General features: G+C 44.1%; 1 protein-coding gene and 1 pseudogene across 11 annotated transcripts in view; both read right to left on the reverse strand.

Annotated features, from left to right (window-relative positions):
* The window catches only part of SPECC1 (sperm antigen with calponin homology and coiled-coil domains 1), a 316,918-nt gene that overhangs the window by 155,130 nt on the left and 144,308 nt on the right, over positions 1 to 17,480 (reverse strand). Inside the window, exon 1 of one of the 11 annotated variants that reach the window (XM_030923263.1) lies at positions 10,091 to 10,351. The exons of 7 other annotated variants lie outside the window; for them this stretch is intronic. In XM_030923263.1, coding sequence (XP_030779123.1) covers positions 10,091 to 10,130 — 40 coding nt within the window. In that variant the 5' untranslated portion in view covers positions 10,131 to 10,351. Of the gene's footprint in view, positions 1 to 10,090; positions 10,352 to 17,480 lie in introns of those variants that run through there. 3 more of the 11 variants (XM_010353800.2, XM_010353802.2, XM_010353801.2) reach the window with 3 other exon arrangements.
* The window catches only part of LOC115894812, a 42,983-nt pseudogene continuing 35,643 nt past the window's right edge, over positions 10,141 to 17,480 (reverse strand).

Consider the following 17,480-nt stretch of genomic DNA (forward strand, 5'->3'; position numbering starts at 1 on the left):
CCATTCCATGATCATTTTGAAAAAATGGTTTGTGTAAGACACAGTTAAATTCTCCCACTTTACTTGAGAGTTTTTCCATGCGTTTCAAATAGGTTCTCCTTTAGTTACTTCCAGTGTTTTGCTATTTAGTGAGTGGACTTTGTAACTGCTACTTTTTCTTCTTGAACTGCACTTTTATCAATATAAAAGGCCCTATCTCATTTAAGATATGTTATGGTGTATTGTGTCTTTAACTGATACTACTGTTTCAGTAGAATTATCTTGTAAGATAGACAAACCCAAGAAAGATATCCACAATTAAATCACATTTTGTTTTACTATCAAGAAAGATACTGCTACCTACAGTATGGGAGAACATTTTTGCAAGCTATCCATCTGACAAAGGTCTGTTATCTAGAATCTACAAGGAACTTAAACAAATTTACAAGAAAAAAACAACCCCATAAAGGACACAAACAGATACTTCTCAAAAGAAGACATTTATGCAGTCAACAAATATATGAAAAAAAAGCTGAACATCACTGATTATTAGAGAAATGCACATCAAAACCACAATGAGATCCATCTCATGCCAGTCAGAATGGCGATTATTAAAAAGTCAAGAAACAACAGATGCTGGTGAGGCTGGGGAGAACTACAATGTTGGTGGGAATGTCAATTAGTTCAACCATTGTGGAAGACAGTGTGGTAATTCCTTAAAGACCTAGAACCAGAAAAGCCATTTGACCCAGCAATTCCATTACTGAATATATACCCAAAGGAATATAAATCATTCTATTATAAAGATACATGCACCTGTATGTTCACCGCAGCACTATTCACAATAGCAAAGACATGGAATCAATTCAAATGTCCATCAATGACAGAGTGGATAAAGAAAATGTGGTACATATACACCATGGAATAGAATGCAGCCATAAAAAGGAACAAGATCATGTCCTCTGCAGGGACATGGATGGAGCTGAAAGCCATTATCCTCAGCAAACTAACAGGAACAGAAAATCAAATACTGCAAATTCTCACTTATAAATGGGAGCTTAACAATGAGAACACATGGAAACGGCGCAGAGGGGTCGGGGGAACAACACACACTGGGGCCTGTCAGGGGGCGGGGGCGGTAGGAGGGAAAGCATCAGGATAAACAGCTAATGCATGTGGGGCTTTAATACCTAGGTGATGGGTTGATCTGTGCAGCAAACCACCATGGCACACGTTTACTTATGTAACAAACCTGCACGTCCTGTACATGTATCCCAGAACTTAAAATAAAGTTAATTTAAATTTTTTTAAGAAGATACTGCTTTAAGAGACAGAAAGTACAAAAAAAAAAAAAAAAAACAAAAAAAAAACCAGGCAGTATTCTATCAAGTTAAAGTTCTTTGGAGTTAAATGGGAAAATATTTATATATTTTAAGTGCTAAAGTAGTGCAAACTCTAATCAAGTTATATGGCCGTTTGAATGGGGGTCTCAGGCTCCTATCAGAAGCTACACAAATTAAATAAAATATAACTTGAATCTAAGGCACATGAGTATTATGACACCTCTTTCTTCAACTTTTGAAGGCCATGCTACAGAAAGACTACAAAGGTGGTGAACAAGAATTCTATACCCAGGCAAAGTATATAAAGGGTAAGGGCAAAACATAGTTATCTTCAGATGAAGGTTGAGAAAACTTAGTAGCACAGAATATCCCTGAATATGCTCAAACCAAATATGGTCAAGAATATGTTCCAATCAAAGCAAAAGTGGCTCAAGCTGATATCTGAAGTCTAGGTAGGGTTAGAATCCCAACCTTGTCCCTGTCAGAGATCTCTATTTATTAAAAAAACCTCAGCAAACTGAGAAGACAACCCCGGAAATTATATGGGGCCAGGCATGGTGGCAAACGTCAACAATTTTGGAGGCTGAGGTGAGAGGACAGCTTGAGGCCAGGAGTTGGAGACTAGCCTGGGCAACACAGTGAGACCCTGTCTCTACCAAAAAAAAAATTTTTAATTAGCTGGGCATGGTGGCACTGCCTATAGTCCCAGCTACTCAGGAGGCTGGGGCAGAGAGGAAGGTCAAGGCTGCAGTGAGCCAGCATCACACCACTGCACTCCAGCCTGGGCAACAGAACAAGACCTTGTCTCTTAAAAAAAAAAAAAAAAAAAATATATATATATATATATATATATATATATATATCGAAAGAAATCCCAACATTATTTGTAATAAAACACTTATGTAAACATCTTTTAATCCTAGAAAGATTTAGAACAAGTGGGGAAATAATCAAAAGAATCAGACAAGTAGTAATAGTATTCCATATTAAGAAGTATCTGCATTAGAGAATTACACTTTCAATGTTTATGAGAATTGGATTAAAGAGTTAAAGGTCAACCTTGTGATTCCAATTCAAAATATGTAACTGAGTAATTAATTTGTAATTTGAAATTTGAAAGCGTGCATCTACATATACACACATATAAAGAGAGAATACAGGCTGGGCACTGTGGCTCACACCTATAATCTCAGCACTTTGGGAGGCCAAGGTGGGAGGACAGCTTGAGCCCAGGAGTTCAAGACTAGCCTGGGCACTATAGCAAGACCTCGTCTCTATAAAAAACACAAAAATTAGCCAGATGTGGTGACATGCTCTTGCAGTCCCAGCTACTCAGGAGGCTGAGATGAGAGGATCACCTGCACCCAGGAGGTCAAGGCTGCAGTGAGCCATGACCATGCCACTGAACTCCAGCCTGGGCAACAGAGAGAGAGAAATGCTCAAAAAAACAAAAAAAGAGAGAAAGAGAATATAAATGTTTTGGAATATATAAGAGGACTTAAGAATCACTAAGTTTATTAGAATAATCATTAAATTTATAAGACTTTAAAAACTGGACTTTTTTGTCAGACTTTAACAAGACCCTAAATATACTAAATAAACACAAATTAAAATGTTAACTTTATTAGCAAAGTCTGTAAACAGAACTGAATTTAACCAGATGCTCCTAAAGAGTGCTTATTAAATTTTACTGCATTTATAAACAGAACATATGGAATAACAAGACATTGAACTTGAAAGTTTCAAGAGCTACTTTTTTATTATTCACAACTTTAAATGACTTAATTTTAAAATCAAAGTAACACATAAACAAGCTTTTCTACAGTATATATATGTGATTTTCTGTCTTAATTGGGGGAAGCTCTTTAATGGAGAGCTTAACCCACTCACATTTATTACAGTAACATATATTTGACATTACTTCTTGATTTTTTACTATGTATTACCAGTGATATTTGACGTATCCAACTTCACTTTGTTGTTTGTTTGTTTTTTTTTTGAGACAGAGTTTTGCTCTTGTTGCCCAGGCTGGCGTACAAATGGTGCAATCTCGGCTCACCGCAACCTTCGCCTCCCAGGTTCAAGCAATTCTCCTGCCTCAGCCTCCTGAGTAGCTGGGATTACAGGCATGTGCCACCACACCCGGCTAATTTTGTATTTTTTATTAGAGACAGGGTTTCTCCATGGTCAGTGTGGTCTCGAACTCCCAACTTCAGGTGATCCACCCACCTCGGCCTCCCAAAGTGCTGGGATTACAGGTGTGAGCCACTGCACCCGGCCACATCTTCACTTTTACAAAAGCAAAGAGAATCCAAAAGAGAGAAAAAGGATCCAAGAAGTAATGAGCTAACCTGAGAATGAGATAGGACTAGAAAGCAACCAGTCCAAACCAAAATATTATGTTACAGGGTTAAGAAGAATTAACAGCTAAAGCTTATCAGGTGCTTTCTATATGTGTCTATTTTAAGCCTTCAGATGTTTTAACCTATGAATCACCACAACAATGCTACAAGGTAGGTTATATTACTCTTCCCTTTCCTAGATAAAGAAGTTGAGGCTCAAGGAAAAATTATTTGCCTGGGCCAGGTGCAGTGGCTCACGCCTGTAATCCCAGCACTCTGGGAGGCCGAGGCGGGTGGATCACAAGGTCAGGAGATGGAGACTATCCTGCCTAACATGGTGAAATCTTGTCTCTATAAAAAATACAAAAAATTAGCTGGGCACAGTGGCAGGTGCCTGTAGTACCAGCTACTCAGGAGGCTGAGGCAGGAGAATGGTGTGAACCTGGGAGGCAGAGCTTACAGTGAGCTGAGACTGCACCACTGCACTCCAGCCTGGGTGACACAGCGAGACTCCGTCTCAAAAAAAGTTTTTTTTGCCCAAAGTCTCAGAGGGCAGAAGTGACAGAAATGAGAGCAGGGCGTGGTGGCTCATGCCTGTAATCCCAGCAATTTGGGAAGCCCAGGTGGGCGGATCACCTGAGGTCAGGAATTTGAGACCAGCCTGGCCAACATGGCGAAACCCTGTCTCTACTAAAAATACAAAAATTAGCCAGACCTGGTGGCATGTACCTGTAGTCCCAGCTACTCAGGAGACTGAGGCAGGAGAATCTCTTGAACCTGGAAGACAGAGGTTGCAGTGAGCCGAGATCACTCCAGTGTACTCCAGCCTAGGCAACAGAATGAGACTCTGTCTCAAAAAAAAAAAAAGAAAAAAAGAAGTGACAGAACTGAGTATGAAAAGACAAACTAGCTCCACAGCCCCAACCCTTAACCACTTTGCTTCTTGTTTTTAAGAAAAAAGAAATTCCCTCTAACAGTCTGCAAAAATAAGAAACTGAGTAACAGGATAAAAGCATATTAATTTTAAAAGTAAAGAGCATACTCATACCAACTCCTTTCCATTCTCCTTACTTCTTCCTCCTGTCTTCACAGATCATGCGTTATGCAATGTAAGATGCCACTGTCTTCTCTATAAATCTAAACATACTACCTGGTTCTCCAGCAAATAATACATGAGATCCTGATATTTTAAATGCTGATTGGCCTTCCATTTTTAGAATTAACCTATAAATGATGCACAGAAGACTTACTAATACTAATTATGGAACAGAATGTAAATATTCCAGCCATGTGAAAGGTCAAGAGGCAGACTGGGAATAAGTTGGGGAGGAGAACTCTGAGAGTAAGGCAGAAGACATTTAGGGGCACGACATCCTCATTTACCTGTGGCGAAGCCTAGGACACTGTTTAAAGCTGGTGAGTCAAGAAAGTGGAAAACAATAATTTTCCTTAGAATTTTAAAGTTTTTTATTTTTTTGAGACAGAGTCTTACTCTGTCGCCAGGCTGGAGTGCAGTAGCACGATCTCAGCTCACTGCAACCTCCGCTTCTCGGGCTCAAGCGATTCTCCTGCCTCAGCCTCCCGAGTAGCTGGGATTACAGGTGCCCACCATTGCACCCGACTAATTTTTGTATTTTTGGTAGAGATGGGGTTTCACCATGATGGCCAGGCTGGTCTCAAAGGGAAAATTTCATATAGCAAAGTGGAAAGAATTTTACAGTAAACTTCTGTATACCACTACTTGTATTGTACCACTAGCATTTTTATACTAACAATGGATTTGGAAAATTTAAGTATGACTTGCAGAAATGGGGGGTGAGGGGAATATATAGTAGGGAAAATGTACTTAATTCCTCAACTTTCATAGTGCAGGTTAGTAGTAGAGAGGCTTGAAAGCTAACAAATCAAGAAACAAGGGTATAGTATATCATGTAGAATTATAGAGATAACTACCATTTCATTGAAATGCATAAAAAAATAAGACGGACTAATGGGTGGGTAGAGGGATGAATATAGAGATGTACAAACAAAGCAAATACAGCAAAATATTAATTTAGAATCTAGGTGGCTGGTACATGGGTGTTTACTATGCAAGACTTAATTTTTCTGATTAAAATTTTTGTAATAAAATACTGATGCAAATGTGGTTGAGAATGGTCACTACGTCTACAAAGAGACACTAATGTTTACCAACATCCATGCTGCTCTCTGCTTGGCGCTCCGCAGTCCCCTGGCATGTCAGTGGGGCTGTGTGACTGAGTCTGGCCAGCGGAACGTAAGTAGAAATGATGTGCACCACTTCTAGGCCTGACCCCTAAAACCTCGGGCAGGGTCCTCCACATGCCTTCTCTCCTGACTGCTGGCAGATTCAGGGCAATTTGGGAGCCATATGCTGAAGAGGAGCATCCACCAGCCTGAGTCTCTAACAACCACCTGTTGATGGCCCCCAACTCACAACCAGATGCCACATGAGGTAGAAATCAACTTTCACTGTCTTAAGTGGCTATTTTGGAATTTATCTGTAACCACAGTTAGCATTAACTATAACTAATATAGAATGCACCTAAGGAACTTTTATTTCATGTAATTTGCATTAACTTTTTAAGTACATACATGCAAATTTAAAACAAATAATAAGCTGGAACTGGGACTGGGGAAAACCTTCTAAACTCGCTTTCTAAGACTGCTTTAGCACTTTGGGCACCTTTATGTGAATATAAAAAGGCAAAATTGCAAAATGGCACCCCTTCCTCTGGGCCGCTACAACTCTGCTGGGCCCACTAAGTTCTCTAAGCAGATGCCTTTGAACAGTACATAAACTGCACAACCATGCCCAGCAGCCCTGACAACGCAGGTGCTGACAACCTGGTTGGAAACTGAAGGACTGTTAACTAGGACCTTTTAGGAAGCATGAGATGTGGTCACCAGCTTTCTCCGCCCAGGCTGAAAATTTCAGATATGAAATTTTCATATCTTTTACTGGATCTAATTATCTCATCCATTCTGCAATACCATGTTAAGTCATGATGTCCCAACTCGGAGGACTGCAGATACCACAAGAGAGGAATGCTGCTACCACCACAGCCAATTCCAGGGCGAGAAAAGCAGCAGCAGCTGAGAAGCTGCCTTCTGCCTTAGACACACCCCGGAGGGGATGAGGAGCTTCCACCTGGAAAAGATGGTGCAATCTCAACCCTTAGAGGGGGTCTGAGATAGGGATTTTACCTCTTTACCCTTTAAACAGACTCCCTGTCCAAGCGACTAAGGTCCTGTGGCAGTCAACCACGGAGGTGTTCCACTGGGATCTCTTTCTCAAGAAAGAACTTGACCAGGTACAGTGGCTTATGTCTATAATTCCAGCACTTTGGGAGGCTGAAGCAGGAGGATCACCTGAGCCCAGGAGTTTGGGACCAGCCTGGACAACATGGCAAGATCCCATCTCTACACTGGGCACGGTGGCTCACACTTGTAATCCCAGCACTGTGGGAGGCTGAGTCAGGCGGATCACTTGAGGTCAGGAGTTCAAGACCAGCCTGGCCAACATGGTGAAATCCCATTTCTACTAAAAATACAAAAATTAGCCAGGCATAGTGGTACACACCTGTAGTCCCAGCTACTCGAGAGGATCACTTTAACCCAGGAGGCAGAGGTTGCAGTGAGCCAAGATTGCATCACTGCACTCTAGCCTGGGTGGCAGAACAAGACTCCATCTCAAAAAAAAAAAAAAAAAAAAAAAAAATCCCATCTCTACCAAAAAAAAACAAAACAGCTGGGGCCTGTCATCCCAGCTACTTGGGTGGCTGAAGTGGGAGGATTGCCTGACCTTGGAAGGTCAAGGCTGCAGTAAGCCATGATCACAGCACTGCACTCCACCCCAGGTGACAGAGTCAGACCTTGTCTCAAAAAAAAAAAAAAAAAAAAAAAAAAAACCAACTTGCCATTCATCTGGAAGGACTGCAGAGGTCTAAAAGCCTCCAGCTGTTGGCACCACGAGGATCCTAGGACTCATCCTCGTGTTAGCTTCTGAGCTGAAGGCACGTTCTTCCCAAGTAGCCTCTGGCCAATGACTGACCCACAGAAAGACTAGTGACTGTGGTTTCTGCCCAACCTGAGACCCCTCTAATGGGCGGGCTTTGCTCTGGAGCTCCCCCATCATCTGGCCAAGACTTCAGGTCTGCGTCATTAGTCATTATCTGAGGCTCTTCCTGCCCAAACCTACCGCCCCCTGCTTCCTTTTCATAGGTGCTGGGTCTGCACCATGGTCAAAAGCTTTCCTTGCCCAGGCTAGCCTCGAACTCCTCAAATTCTGCTTCCTATCCCTTTTGTCTGTCTTGTGTGCATTCTTAATTCTAAATGTCTGTTCTCCACGGACAAAACTGGCACGATATGGGAACCATGTGATACTCAGGCTTGTGTGCTGCCATCACTCATCCAGCCTCCCTTCTGCTTCCCCCTCATATCCTTTTGGTACCCTTGCTCTGATGACCCTTGGAAGCACTTGTTGAGATTCTAGTCCAATGTACCACAATTGCCAGTTGGGGCCATGCAACTCATCCCAGTTCTGCAGTAAAGCAGAGTGAAAACACACACATCTTTAACAAAGCTCTAATTTCCAGGATCTCAACGATGAACTCTACAGCATTTCATCACAGCATTAGAAGGCCAGTTAAAATTACACTTTCAGCCAGTAGTTCAGCATTTAAAGTTTTTACCACGAATTCCTAGCCAGGCAAGGTGGCATGTGCCTGTAGTCTCAGCTACTTGGGAGGCTGAGGGAGGAGGGTTGCTGGAGCCCAGGAGTTCAAGGCCAGCCTGGGCAACACAGGTGAGACACCATCTCTTAAAAATGTCCTAATCCAGTATCTTCATTTGCAGCAAATCAGAGTTCCCATTCTGAAATGATATGCATTCTTTGAAAAATACAATAAAATAAGTCACTGGCATAAACATATTCTTTTTATGTCCTATCCATCAGAGTGCTTTAAAAAGTAAGGTCACTAAAAAATTGGAACACAGGCATCCAAATCACTCTTAAAAGCTCTAACAAGAGTAAGTCTTTTCACAATTTTAACACAAAGGAAATAATACATAGGGGTTTTCACAATACCTGGACAGGCATGTAACTAATGAGAAGTGTTTTTAAAATGTTACCAATCCTTTACCGAACAGTTTATCAACAGGGTTATTTATGACAAGTACATTATTTTTATTTTATGCATATTTCATTTTATAAATATGCATATTATTGGTTATTCTGCCCAAAAAATAGTCTGAACAAGTGCTGTGTAATTAAAGTCACCTCTATGCAGTAAGCTGGCCCCTGAAATTTTTCTTCACAGTATTTCTGTGCGGTTGTCCAAATTTTCCATCCTGGCTATGGTACCAGTCCAATGTACCCCAAGTGTCAGGGAGGCACCCGCCTCCACTCCACCCGAGGATAGGGCCGAGGGGGCGGCTGGGGCCCTGGGTGGTGAAGGAGCAATGCGCAGAGGCCAGGATGACCCAGCGACCTACAGCATGGCATCCAGCTCCTGAAAAGGTGGAAAAGGTCACTCGGACAAGTCGCTTCACCTCTCAGAGCCTCAAAGTCCTCATTCAAATTAAAATTCAAATATCACACCTTTGGAAAACGTTTACAGTTCTGACTCTCCCACTGAAACACGTACCTGTCACCTGTCCCCACCCCCCTCCCCAGGACTCGAGTCAGGTCAACCATCTCTTTGCTATCAGCCAAGATGTCATTTTTCAGGCAAAACTAAATCCCATTTGCTTCACGTGACAGTCCAGAAATGGTTCGTTTTGTTTTTAAAAGCAACCCTGGTTATCGGCATCTACTCTGCTGGGGGCCGGCATGAGCTACCAGAGGACGAAAACTATGGCCCAGCTGACTCCACGAAGCTCACTCAGGACTGAGGAAGTAAAAACGGGATAACCAGAGGCGCGCCCGACATCCCAGAACAAGCACGGACTATTCCGGGTTAGCAACAGTGGCGGGGCAGCCCTGGCGTGAGTGTGAGGGGTAGAGGCGCAGGCGCCACAAAGTGCGGGGCCCGCGGCCGACAGGGAGCAGCCGCGGGGCATGCCCTTCCCGCAAACGCCCGGAAAGTCCGCCGGCGGCCTGGGCGCTCAGGAGACCCGGTCTAGGCGCAGGCCAGGCGCGCAGGGGGGAACCCCGCGGCAGGGAGGCCACTGCGCCCGCCCGGCGGCCCCCGCTCCCAGGTGCGCGTTCAGGACCAGCAACGTTTCCTGGTCGCGGCACGGGCACAGGTAATTTCACAATCCCATGCGCCGCATTCCAACGGCAAGAATCACACGCCAGGACCTTAGCCTTTCGCTCGCCCCCGTGGGCGCCGCGGGCCGGAGGCGGTGGGGGAAGGGCGCCTGGCCGGGGAGGGGTGCGGCGCGACCCCCATCAGCCGCACAGACCTGGTTCCGGATCCTCGGGCCGTCCTGAGTGGTTGCCCATGCTTGGCCCACTAGGGCAGCGGCCGGCTTGGTGGCCTCGGACGGGATGTCCACTGTGCCGAGCTCGCGCCGGCTCCGGCTGGCGAGGCGGCTGCGTCCGGCGGGTCCGCTCCAGTCAAAGAAAGGGCCGGGCGCCTTCCAGTTCCCAGCGGCTGCCGGCGGAGCCGCTCCTCTCCCGCGCCAGCGGGCTCCGCCCCCTTCATCTGCATCCTGCCCGACCACCTCAACTGCACGCCACCCGACAGGCGCGGCCCGCCCCCCTCATCTGCATACTGTCCGCCCACCTCATCTGCATTTCCTTCTTGGCTGCCAGAGGGCCCCCAGCCGTGGGCGGGACTCACCGGCTGACCAGCTGCTGGCCTCCAGCCCCGGACGCTGAGAACCTCAGCTGCACAAGATAGGCTGGAAAAACCCCACTGCGGGGAGGCGGGAGCCGAGTGCCCCCGGAAAGGCAAAATCCTGCTCGTGTGAAGCTAGACCTATCAGGACAAGAGAAACCTAGGACTAGCGCAGGACAGGAGCTTAATAAGCATTTTTTCGGTTGAATGAATGAATGGATGAACAATTCGAGGAGGACGTGAAGAAAAATAACGCTAACAAGGCCGTGCTCATTATCCAAAATGAATACTATGGCTAACAATAAAAATGCATACCAATCATAAGTAGAAACTGTTCTGCCGCTGTCAGAAATTACTAAAATGGAAATTACCCTGAACAACTTTCATCCTTCATCTGACAGTGAAAATACTTAGAACAACTAAATCTTGCAGTGAAAATATTTAGGACTAATAAAACCATTAGTGGCATGACTGGTTCTATCTCGTGCATCACTTGAACACTACGGTCCATTCTCAGGTCTCATGCATCAACATCATAGGAAACCACTGATCAATCCTAATGCCTCAACACAGTGTGTTCACTTGGTTCCAGGATGCTACGCTCTCCTAGTTTTCTGCTCACCCCCCCAAGAAGCCTCTTCCCAGTCCGCTTTGTTGGTTCCTCCTCATCTTGACCTCTAAACCCTGGGCACGAAAGCTCAGCCAACAGATCTCTTTCCTATATACTCTCTTGGTCTTTGATTTACCAACTTGTGGCTTTTAAATACCATCTACATATCTCCAGGTTGGTTCCCTCTTCTAGCTCGACTCATTTATCCAACTACCTTCTTGACACCTTCTCTTGACACCTCCACTTAGATTTTCTAATAGTCCTCTCCATCTCCCTAAGTGGCAGTTCCATTCTTCCAGTGACTCAGGCCAGAAACCTTGACTCCTTTCACACACCACATCTTGTCCCTCAACAACGCCTGTCAGTATGTATATCATAAATAGCCCTACATCTCAGCACTTCTCACCTCCTCCACTGCTACCCCCTGATCCAAATCGCTGCCATCTCCTGCCAGGATTACTGCAACTGCCTCCTAACCAGTCTCACTTCTCCTGCCCTTACCTCCTTATAGTCCATTTTGCACATACAGTGAGAATGATGCTTCTAAAGCCTAGGTCAAATCATGTCACACCTCCACTTGCAACGCTCCAGTGTCTTTCTGTCTCACTTGGAAGAAAAGTCAAAGCCCTTACGATGGCCTCCAAGGCCCTGAATAATCCTCCTCTCCCCCCATCAGTGAACTCACCTTCCCCTTCTCACATTGCTCTTGCTATACCGGCCACCTCACTGTTCCTCAAATAAACGGAGCATGTTCCCATCTCAGGGCCTTTGCACTTGGTGTTCCCTCTGCCTGCAACATTCTTCCCCCAGACACCTACACTGCATAGACCATATGTCTCACCCTCTCTCACTCCCTGGGCCTTTGCTCAAATGTCACCCTACTAAGGGGGCTTCTCTCATCACACCACATTAAATAGCCAGACCCTCAGCACACACCCTCTCCTACTTTGCTGGCCTCTGTGACACAGATTGCCATTCCATATACTACATGTTTACTAATTATTGCTCCTCCACTAGAGTGTAAACTTTATAAACACGGGGACTCAGAAGGAATGAATGAAAACAAATGAATGAACCAATGTATAGGCTGCATGCAGCAGATACAAATTAGCATTTAAATACACATTACTTCCTTTTAGTGGTAGAATAGTACCATGAGTTGGTTTCTCCCACAAAACTAGTGTGTCAAAGACCAAAGTCACAGTTTTATCTCTGTAATGGCTAAAACATAACACTATACTGAGCATGTACAAGCAAATATACTAAGGAAAATAAATACCAGGAAACAATGTTAGAGCAGAAATGCATATGACACCAAGTGCAACTCCCTCCCTTTTAAAAAGGTAATTAGCCCAGAAAAGATGGTGGACTTCCCCAAAGAGTTCCAAAATGATAGGTAAAGCCTGAGTTTGTGATCATGGTAAGAATGACACAACTTCAGTTTATAGAAGAGTTACATACTTATTCAAAGAGTTTTGGAAATCAATGAGTCAATTTACTAATTCTATAAAATGTCAGGTAATTAACATGTCTCTTTATGGAAACTGGACAAGTAAGACACTAACCCAACCTGGACTCCTATGGCTCTCTCACCTCCTACATTTAAAATATCTAGTCAAGTCCTGCACATTTCATCACCTTAACATTTTTCAGATTTTGCCTCTCTCTTGTCTTTGCTGCATCTTTCATTCACAAGGGCTGCTGCATTAGCTTCCCAACTAACTTACTACTTCCAGTATTGCTGCTGCTCAAATTGCTCCTCCACCTGAATTATTCAAAAATGCACATCTGACTGCACCATGCCTCTGCCTAGAAGTTCCTGTGGCTCCCCTCTACCCTTAAGGTGAAGTCCTTCTAAGCTTAGTATACTAAGGTCTTTCATAATCATGTGCTCCACCTCCACCCCTATTGTTCTAGCCTCAGCTTTCAGAAGTTCTCCCTCTCACCTTATATTCCAGCAATGCTGAGCCAGCTGTAGCTCCCTGAATACACCCTATCGTTTCAGGCCTCTATTCTTTCATATCTGCTATATTCCCTTGGTTTCAACACCCCTTCCATAACTGAGCTGCCTGGCGAATGCTTATTCATCTGCTATGAACTGAGTTGTGTCTTTCCTAAATTCATGTTGAAGTCCTACCCCACAATGTGATAGTATTTAGAGACAGGGCCTTTAAGAGGTAATTAAGGTTAAATGAGGTCATAAGGGTGGGGCCCTAATCTAGCAGGATAGGTGGCCTTATAAGAAGAGGAAGAGACCAGGTGCGGAGGCTCACGCCTGTAATCCCAGCACTTTGGGAGGCCGAGGCAGGCAGATCATGAGGTCAAGAGATCGAGACCATCTGGCCAACATGGTGAAACCCTGTCTCGACTAAATATACAAAAATTAGCTAGGCGTGGTGGCGCGTGCCTCTAGTCCCAGCTACTCAGTTGAGGCAGGAGAATCGTTTGAACCCGGGAGGCAGAGGTTGCAGTGAGCTGAGATCACACCATTGCACTCCAGCCTGGCAACAGAGCAAGACTCCATCTCAAAAAAACAAAACAAAACAAAAATTAAAATTAAAAAAGAAGAGGAAGAGATCTTTCTCTCACTCTCTTTCTGTTATGTGAGGTCACAGTGAGACAGTGGCATGTATAAGCCAGGAAGACTCCTCACCAGAACCCAGTTATGCGGGCACTCTGAACTCAGACTTCCAGCCTCCAACACTCTGAGAAATAAATGTCTGCTGTTTAAGCCACCCAGTCTGTGCTATTTGGTTATGGCAGCCCAAGCAGAGTAATAAATATCATCTTTTAAATTCTTGCTCTGTTATCACCCCCCTTTGGTGGGCCTGCACATCTTACACAGAATTCAGTGCTGTCTCCCTCATGGTACTGCTGTACCCTTTCAATGCTTATATTATTTTAATTTTTTTTTTTTTTTTTTTGAGACAGAGTCTTGCTCTGTTGCCCAGGCTGGAGTGCAGTAGCGCGATCTCAGCTCACTGCAATCTCCGCCTCCTGGGTTTAAGTGATTCTTGTGCCTCAGCCTCCCGAGTAGCTAGGATTACAGATGCATGCTATCATGCCTGGCTAATTTTTGTATTCTTATAGAGATGAGGTTTCACCATGTTGCCCAGGCTAGTCTCAAACCCCTGACCTCAAGTGATCCACCTCCCTCTGCCTCCCGAGTAGCTGGGATTACAGGTATGAGCCACCAGGCCCGGCTGGGGTTTCTCCCACAAAACTAGCATGTCAAAGACAAGAGCCTCCCGGGTTCCAGCAATTCTCCTGCCTCAGCCTCTCGAGTAGCTGGGATTACAGGCACCTGCCACCATGCCCAGCTAATTTTTGTATTTTTAGTAGAGACAGGGTTTGACCATGTTGGTCAGGCTGGTCTTGAACTCCTGACCTCAGGTGATCCACCCGACTTGGCCTCCCAAAGTGCAGGGATTACAGGCATAAGCCACCACGCCCAGCCATGGATAATTTTAAAAAGCAGTACAGGGACTAGTCAGGTTGTGGCAGTCACACATCCTGGGAAAACGAAAAACCAACTGCCTGAATGTTAAATGAATAGGATAAAATTTCCAGTGGAATCAAAGAGTCCAGGGGAATCAAGCAACTGGTGGAAGTGAAGCTGATGTGCTCTGTATCTGGTGTAAACCTTAGAAGTGGCTCTGATGATCATGGTGACAGGGTGACATGTCAAAGATGCCTGTGATGACTATAAAAAAAGCAACAGTATACAGACACTCCTCAACTTATGATGGGTTGCGTCCCAATAACCCATTGTAAACTGAAAATATCCTAAGTCGATATGGGCTTTGTAGACAGGATGGAGGCAAAAATGCTGGCAAACAATATTCAAAAAAATGCTGACAACACAGCACTGTGAGGGTTTACCCCCATGATCACAGGGCTGACTAGGAGCTGCGACTCACAACCACTGTCCAGCATCACGAGAAAGTGTAGCTCCACATATTGCTAGCCTGGTAAAAGATCAAAATTCAAAATTTGAAGTACAGTATAGCTTTTGTACCATCACAAAGTCAAAAAATCCTAAGTCAAACCATTATAAGTCACGGACTGTCTGCAATTTCTAAATTACTGTATTTCTATAATATGTAATTTCAACTGTAAAGGTATAACTAAGGTGACAACTTGGACATTATAATTATATATTTTCTTTTCTTTTCTTTTTTTTTTTTTTTTTTTTTTGAGACGGAGTCTTGCTCTGTCGCCCAGGCTGGAGTGCAGTGGCCAGATCTCAGCTCACTGCAAGCTCCGCCTCCCGGGTTCACGCCATTCTCCTGCCTCAGCCTCCCGAGTAGCTGGGACTACAGGCGCCCGCCAGGTCGCCCGGCTAGTTTTTTGTATTTTTAGTAGAGACGGGGTTTCACCATGTTAGCCAGGATGGTCTTGATCTCCTGACCTCGTGATCCGCCCGTCTCGGCCTCCCAAAGTGCTGGGATTACAGGCTTGAGCCACCGCGCCCGGCCTATAATTATATATTTTCTACTACACCTATAATCTAAATGTTTTAAGGAAGACAAAAAGGTTTTTATGGATTTTCACTGAATATAAGGATCCCTCATATATAGGCATAAACAATAAAATAATATGTATGTGGTCCCATTTTATTAAAAATTTCTATATTCTACTGTCCATATTAATATGTGCAGAAATAAATTTTGACATGTATATAGCAAATTATTAGAAATAACTATATCTGAAATATAGAATTAGGAAAGACTTTTTTATACCAAATATCTCTAATGTCTTAATAAATATATTTTACTACTATGACCAGAACACATAAAAAAAAGTACATATCCTTAATCTCAGCAGTTATTCTTATAGAAATTTATTCAAAAGAAATAGTTACAGGCCAGGCACAGTGGCTCAAACCTGTAATCCCAGCACTTTCTTTTTTATTTTTGGAGATGGAGTTTCATTCTTGTTGCGCAGGCTGGAGTGCAGTGGCGCGATCTCGGCTCACCACAACCTCTACCTCCTAGGTTCAAGCAACTCTGCTGCCTCAACCTCCCAAGTAGCTGGGATTACAGGCATGCGCCACTACGCCGGGCTAATTTTGTATTTTTAGTAGAGACAGGGTTTCTCCGTGTTGGTCAGGCTGGTCTCAAACTCCCAACCTCAGGTGATCTGCCCGCCTCGGCCTCCCAAAGTGCTGGGATGATCCCAGCTACTTGGGAGGCTGAGGCAGAAAAATCACTTGAACCTGGGAGGTGGAGGTTGTGATGAGCCAAGATTGCACCACTACACTCCAGCCTGGGCAACAGAGTGAAACTCTGTCTCAAAAAAAAAAAAAGAAAAGAAAAGAAAAAAAGAAATAGTTACAAATATACACAACCATCTAGCTTGCAAGATAATTCTTAACATTTGTTGAGAAATAATTATATGCCAGGCACTATTCTAAGTACAACATATATTTTGATTTATAAAACAAAACTGTTTTTTTTAGCTCAAATTAAATATTAGAAAATGACTGACAGGGTGAGTAACTTGCCTAAGTTTACTCCGCTAGAAAGCAGCAGAGCCAGGATTTGAACCTGTGTCCCCAAGTCCACCCCAAGGTTTGGTGATTCACTGGAAGGACTCGCAAGACTCAGCACACAGTTGTACTCAGAGCCATGATAGATTACAGCAAAGGGATACAAAGAAAGGGAAAAGGTCTGCAAGACCAAGTCCAGAGGAAACTAGGTGCAAGCTTCCATAAATTTTCTCCCAGTGAAGTCATTCGGGGTATGCTTAATTCTTCCAGCAATGAGCTGTGACAACACGTGTGAAATGTGGTCTGCTAGGAAAATTCACTAGACTTAGCACCCAGGGTTTTTACCAGGGGATCACATAGGCTCCTGGAAGGAAAACAGGAGTTCAGCATAAACTACAATGTTTGCACAGTTTATGCAGTGAGCCACTCTTACCAATTAGGGTGGTGGGAACCCTTCCGAAATCCAAGTTCCCTGACACCAGTCAAGTGCCAACCTTGGAAGCAGCCTTTCTAAGGACAGCAGTCCCAGGCCTGCTACATTCACCCTTTTCTGCAGAGAAACCATGCCATATTTAACTCCAATGTTTGTGCTCTTAACAACTGCACATTGCCTCCTTTCTTTTTGTAATAGCAAAAAGCTGGAAAAACCTACAATGTTCAACACAAATGTCCAAGTTTAATAAAATGTAATACCGCTATATGATGGCTTCCTATGCAGTCTCTAAAGCAATGTGTCAGAGATATTAAGTTACAAAGCAAAACAACACATATGTTAAGAATATAATTTGCTGGGCTCGGTGGCCTACCCCTGTAATCCCAGCACTTTGGGAGGCCGAGGCAGGTGGGATTGCCTGAGGTCAGGAGTTCGAGACCAGTCTGGCCAACATGGTGAAACCCCGTCTCTATTAAAAA

The sequence above is a fragment of the Rhinopithecus roxellana genome, chromosome 19 (genome assembly GCF_007565055.1).
Source record: "Rhinopithecus roxellana isolate Shanxi Qingling chromosome 19, ASM756505v1, whole genome shotgun sequence".
Classification (NCBI taxonomy): domain Eukaryota; kingdom Metazoa; phylum Chordata; class Mammalia; order Primates; family Cercopithecidae; genus Rhinopithecus; species Rhinopithecus roxellana.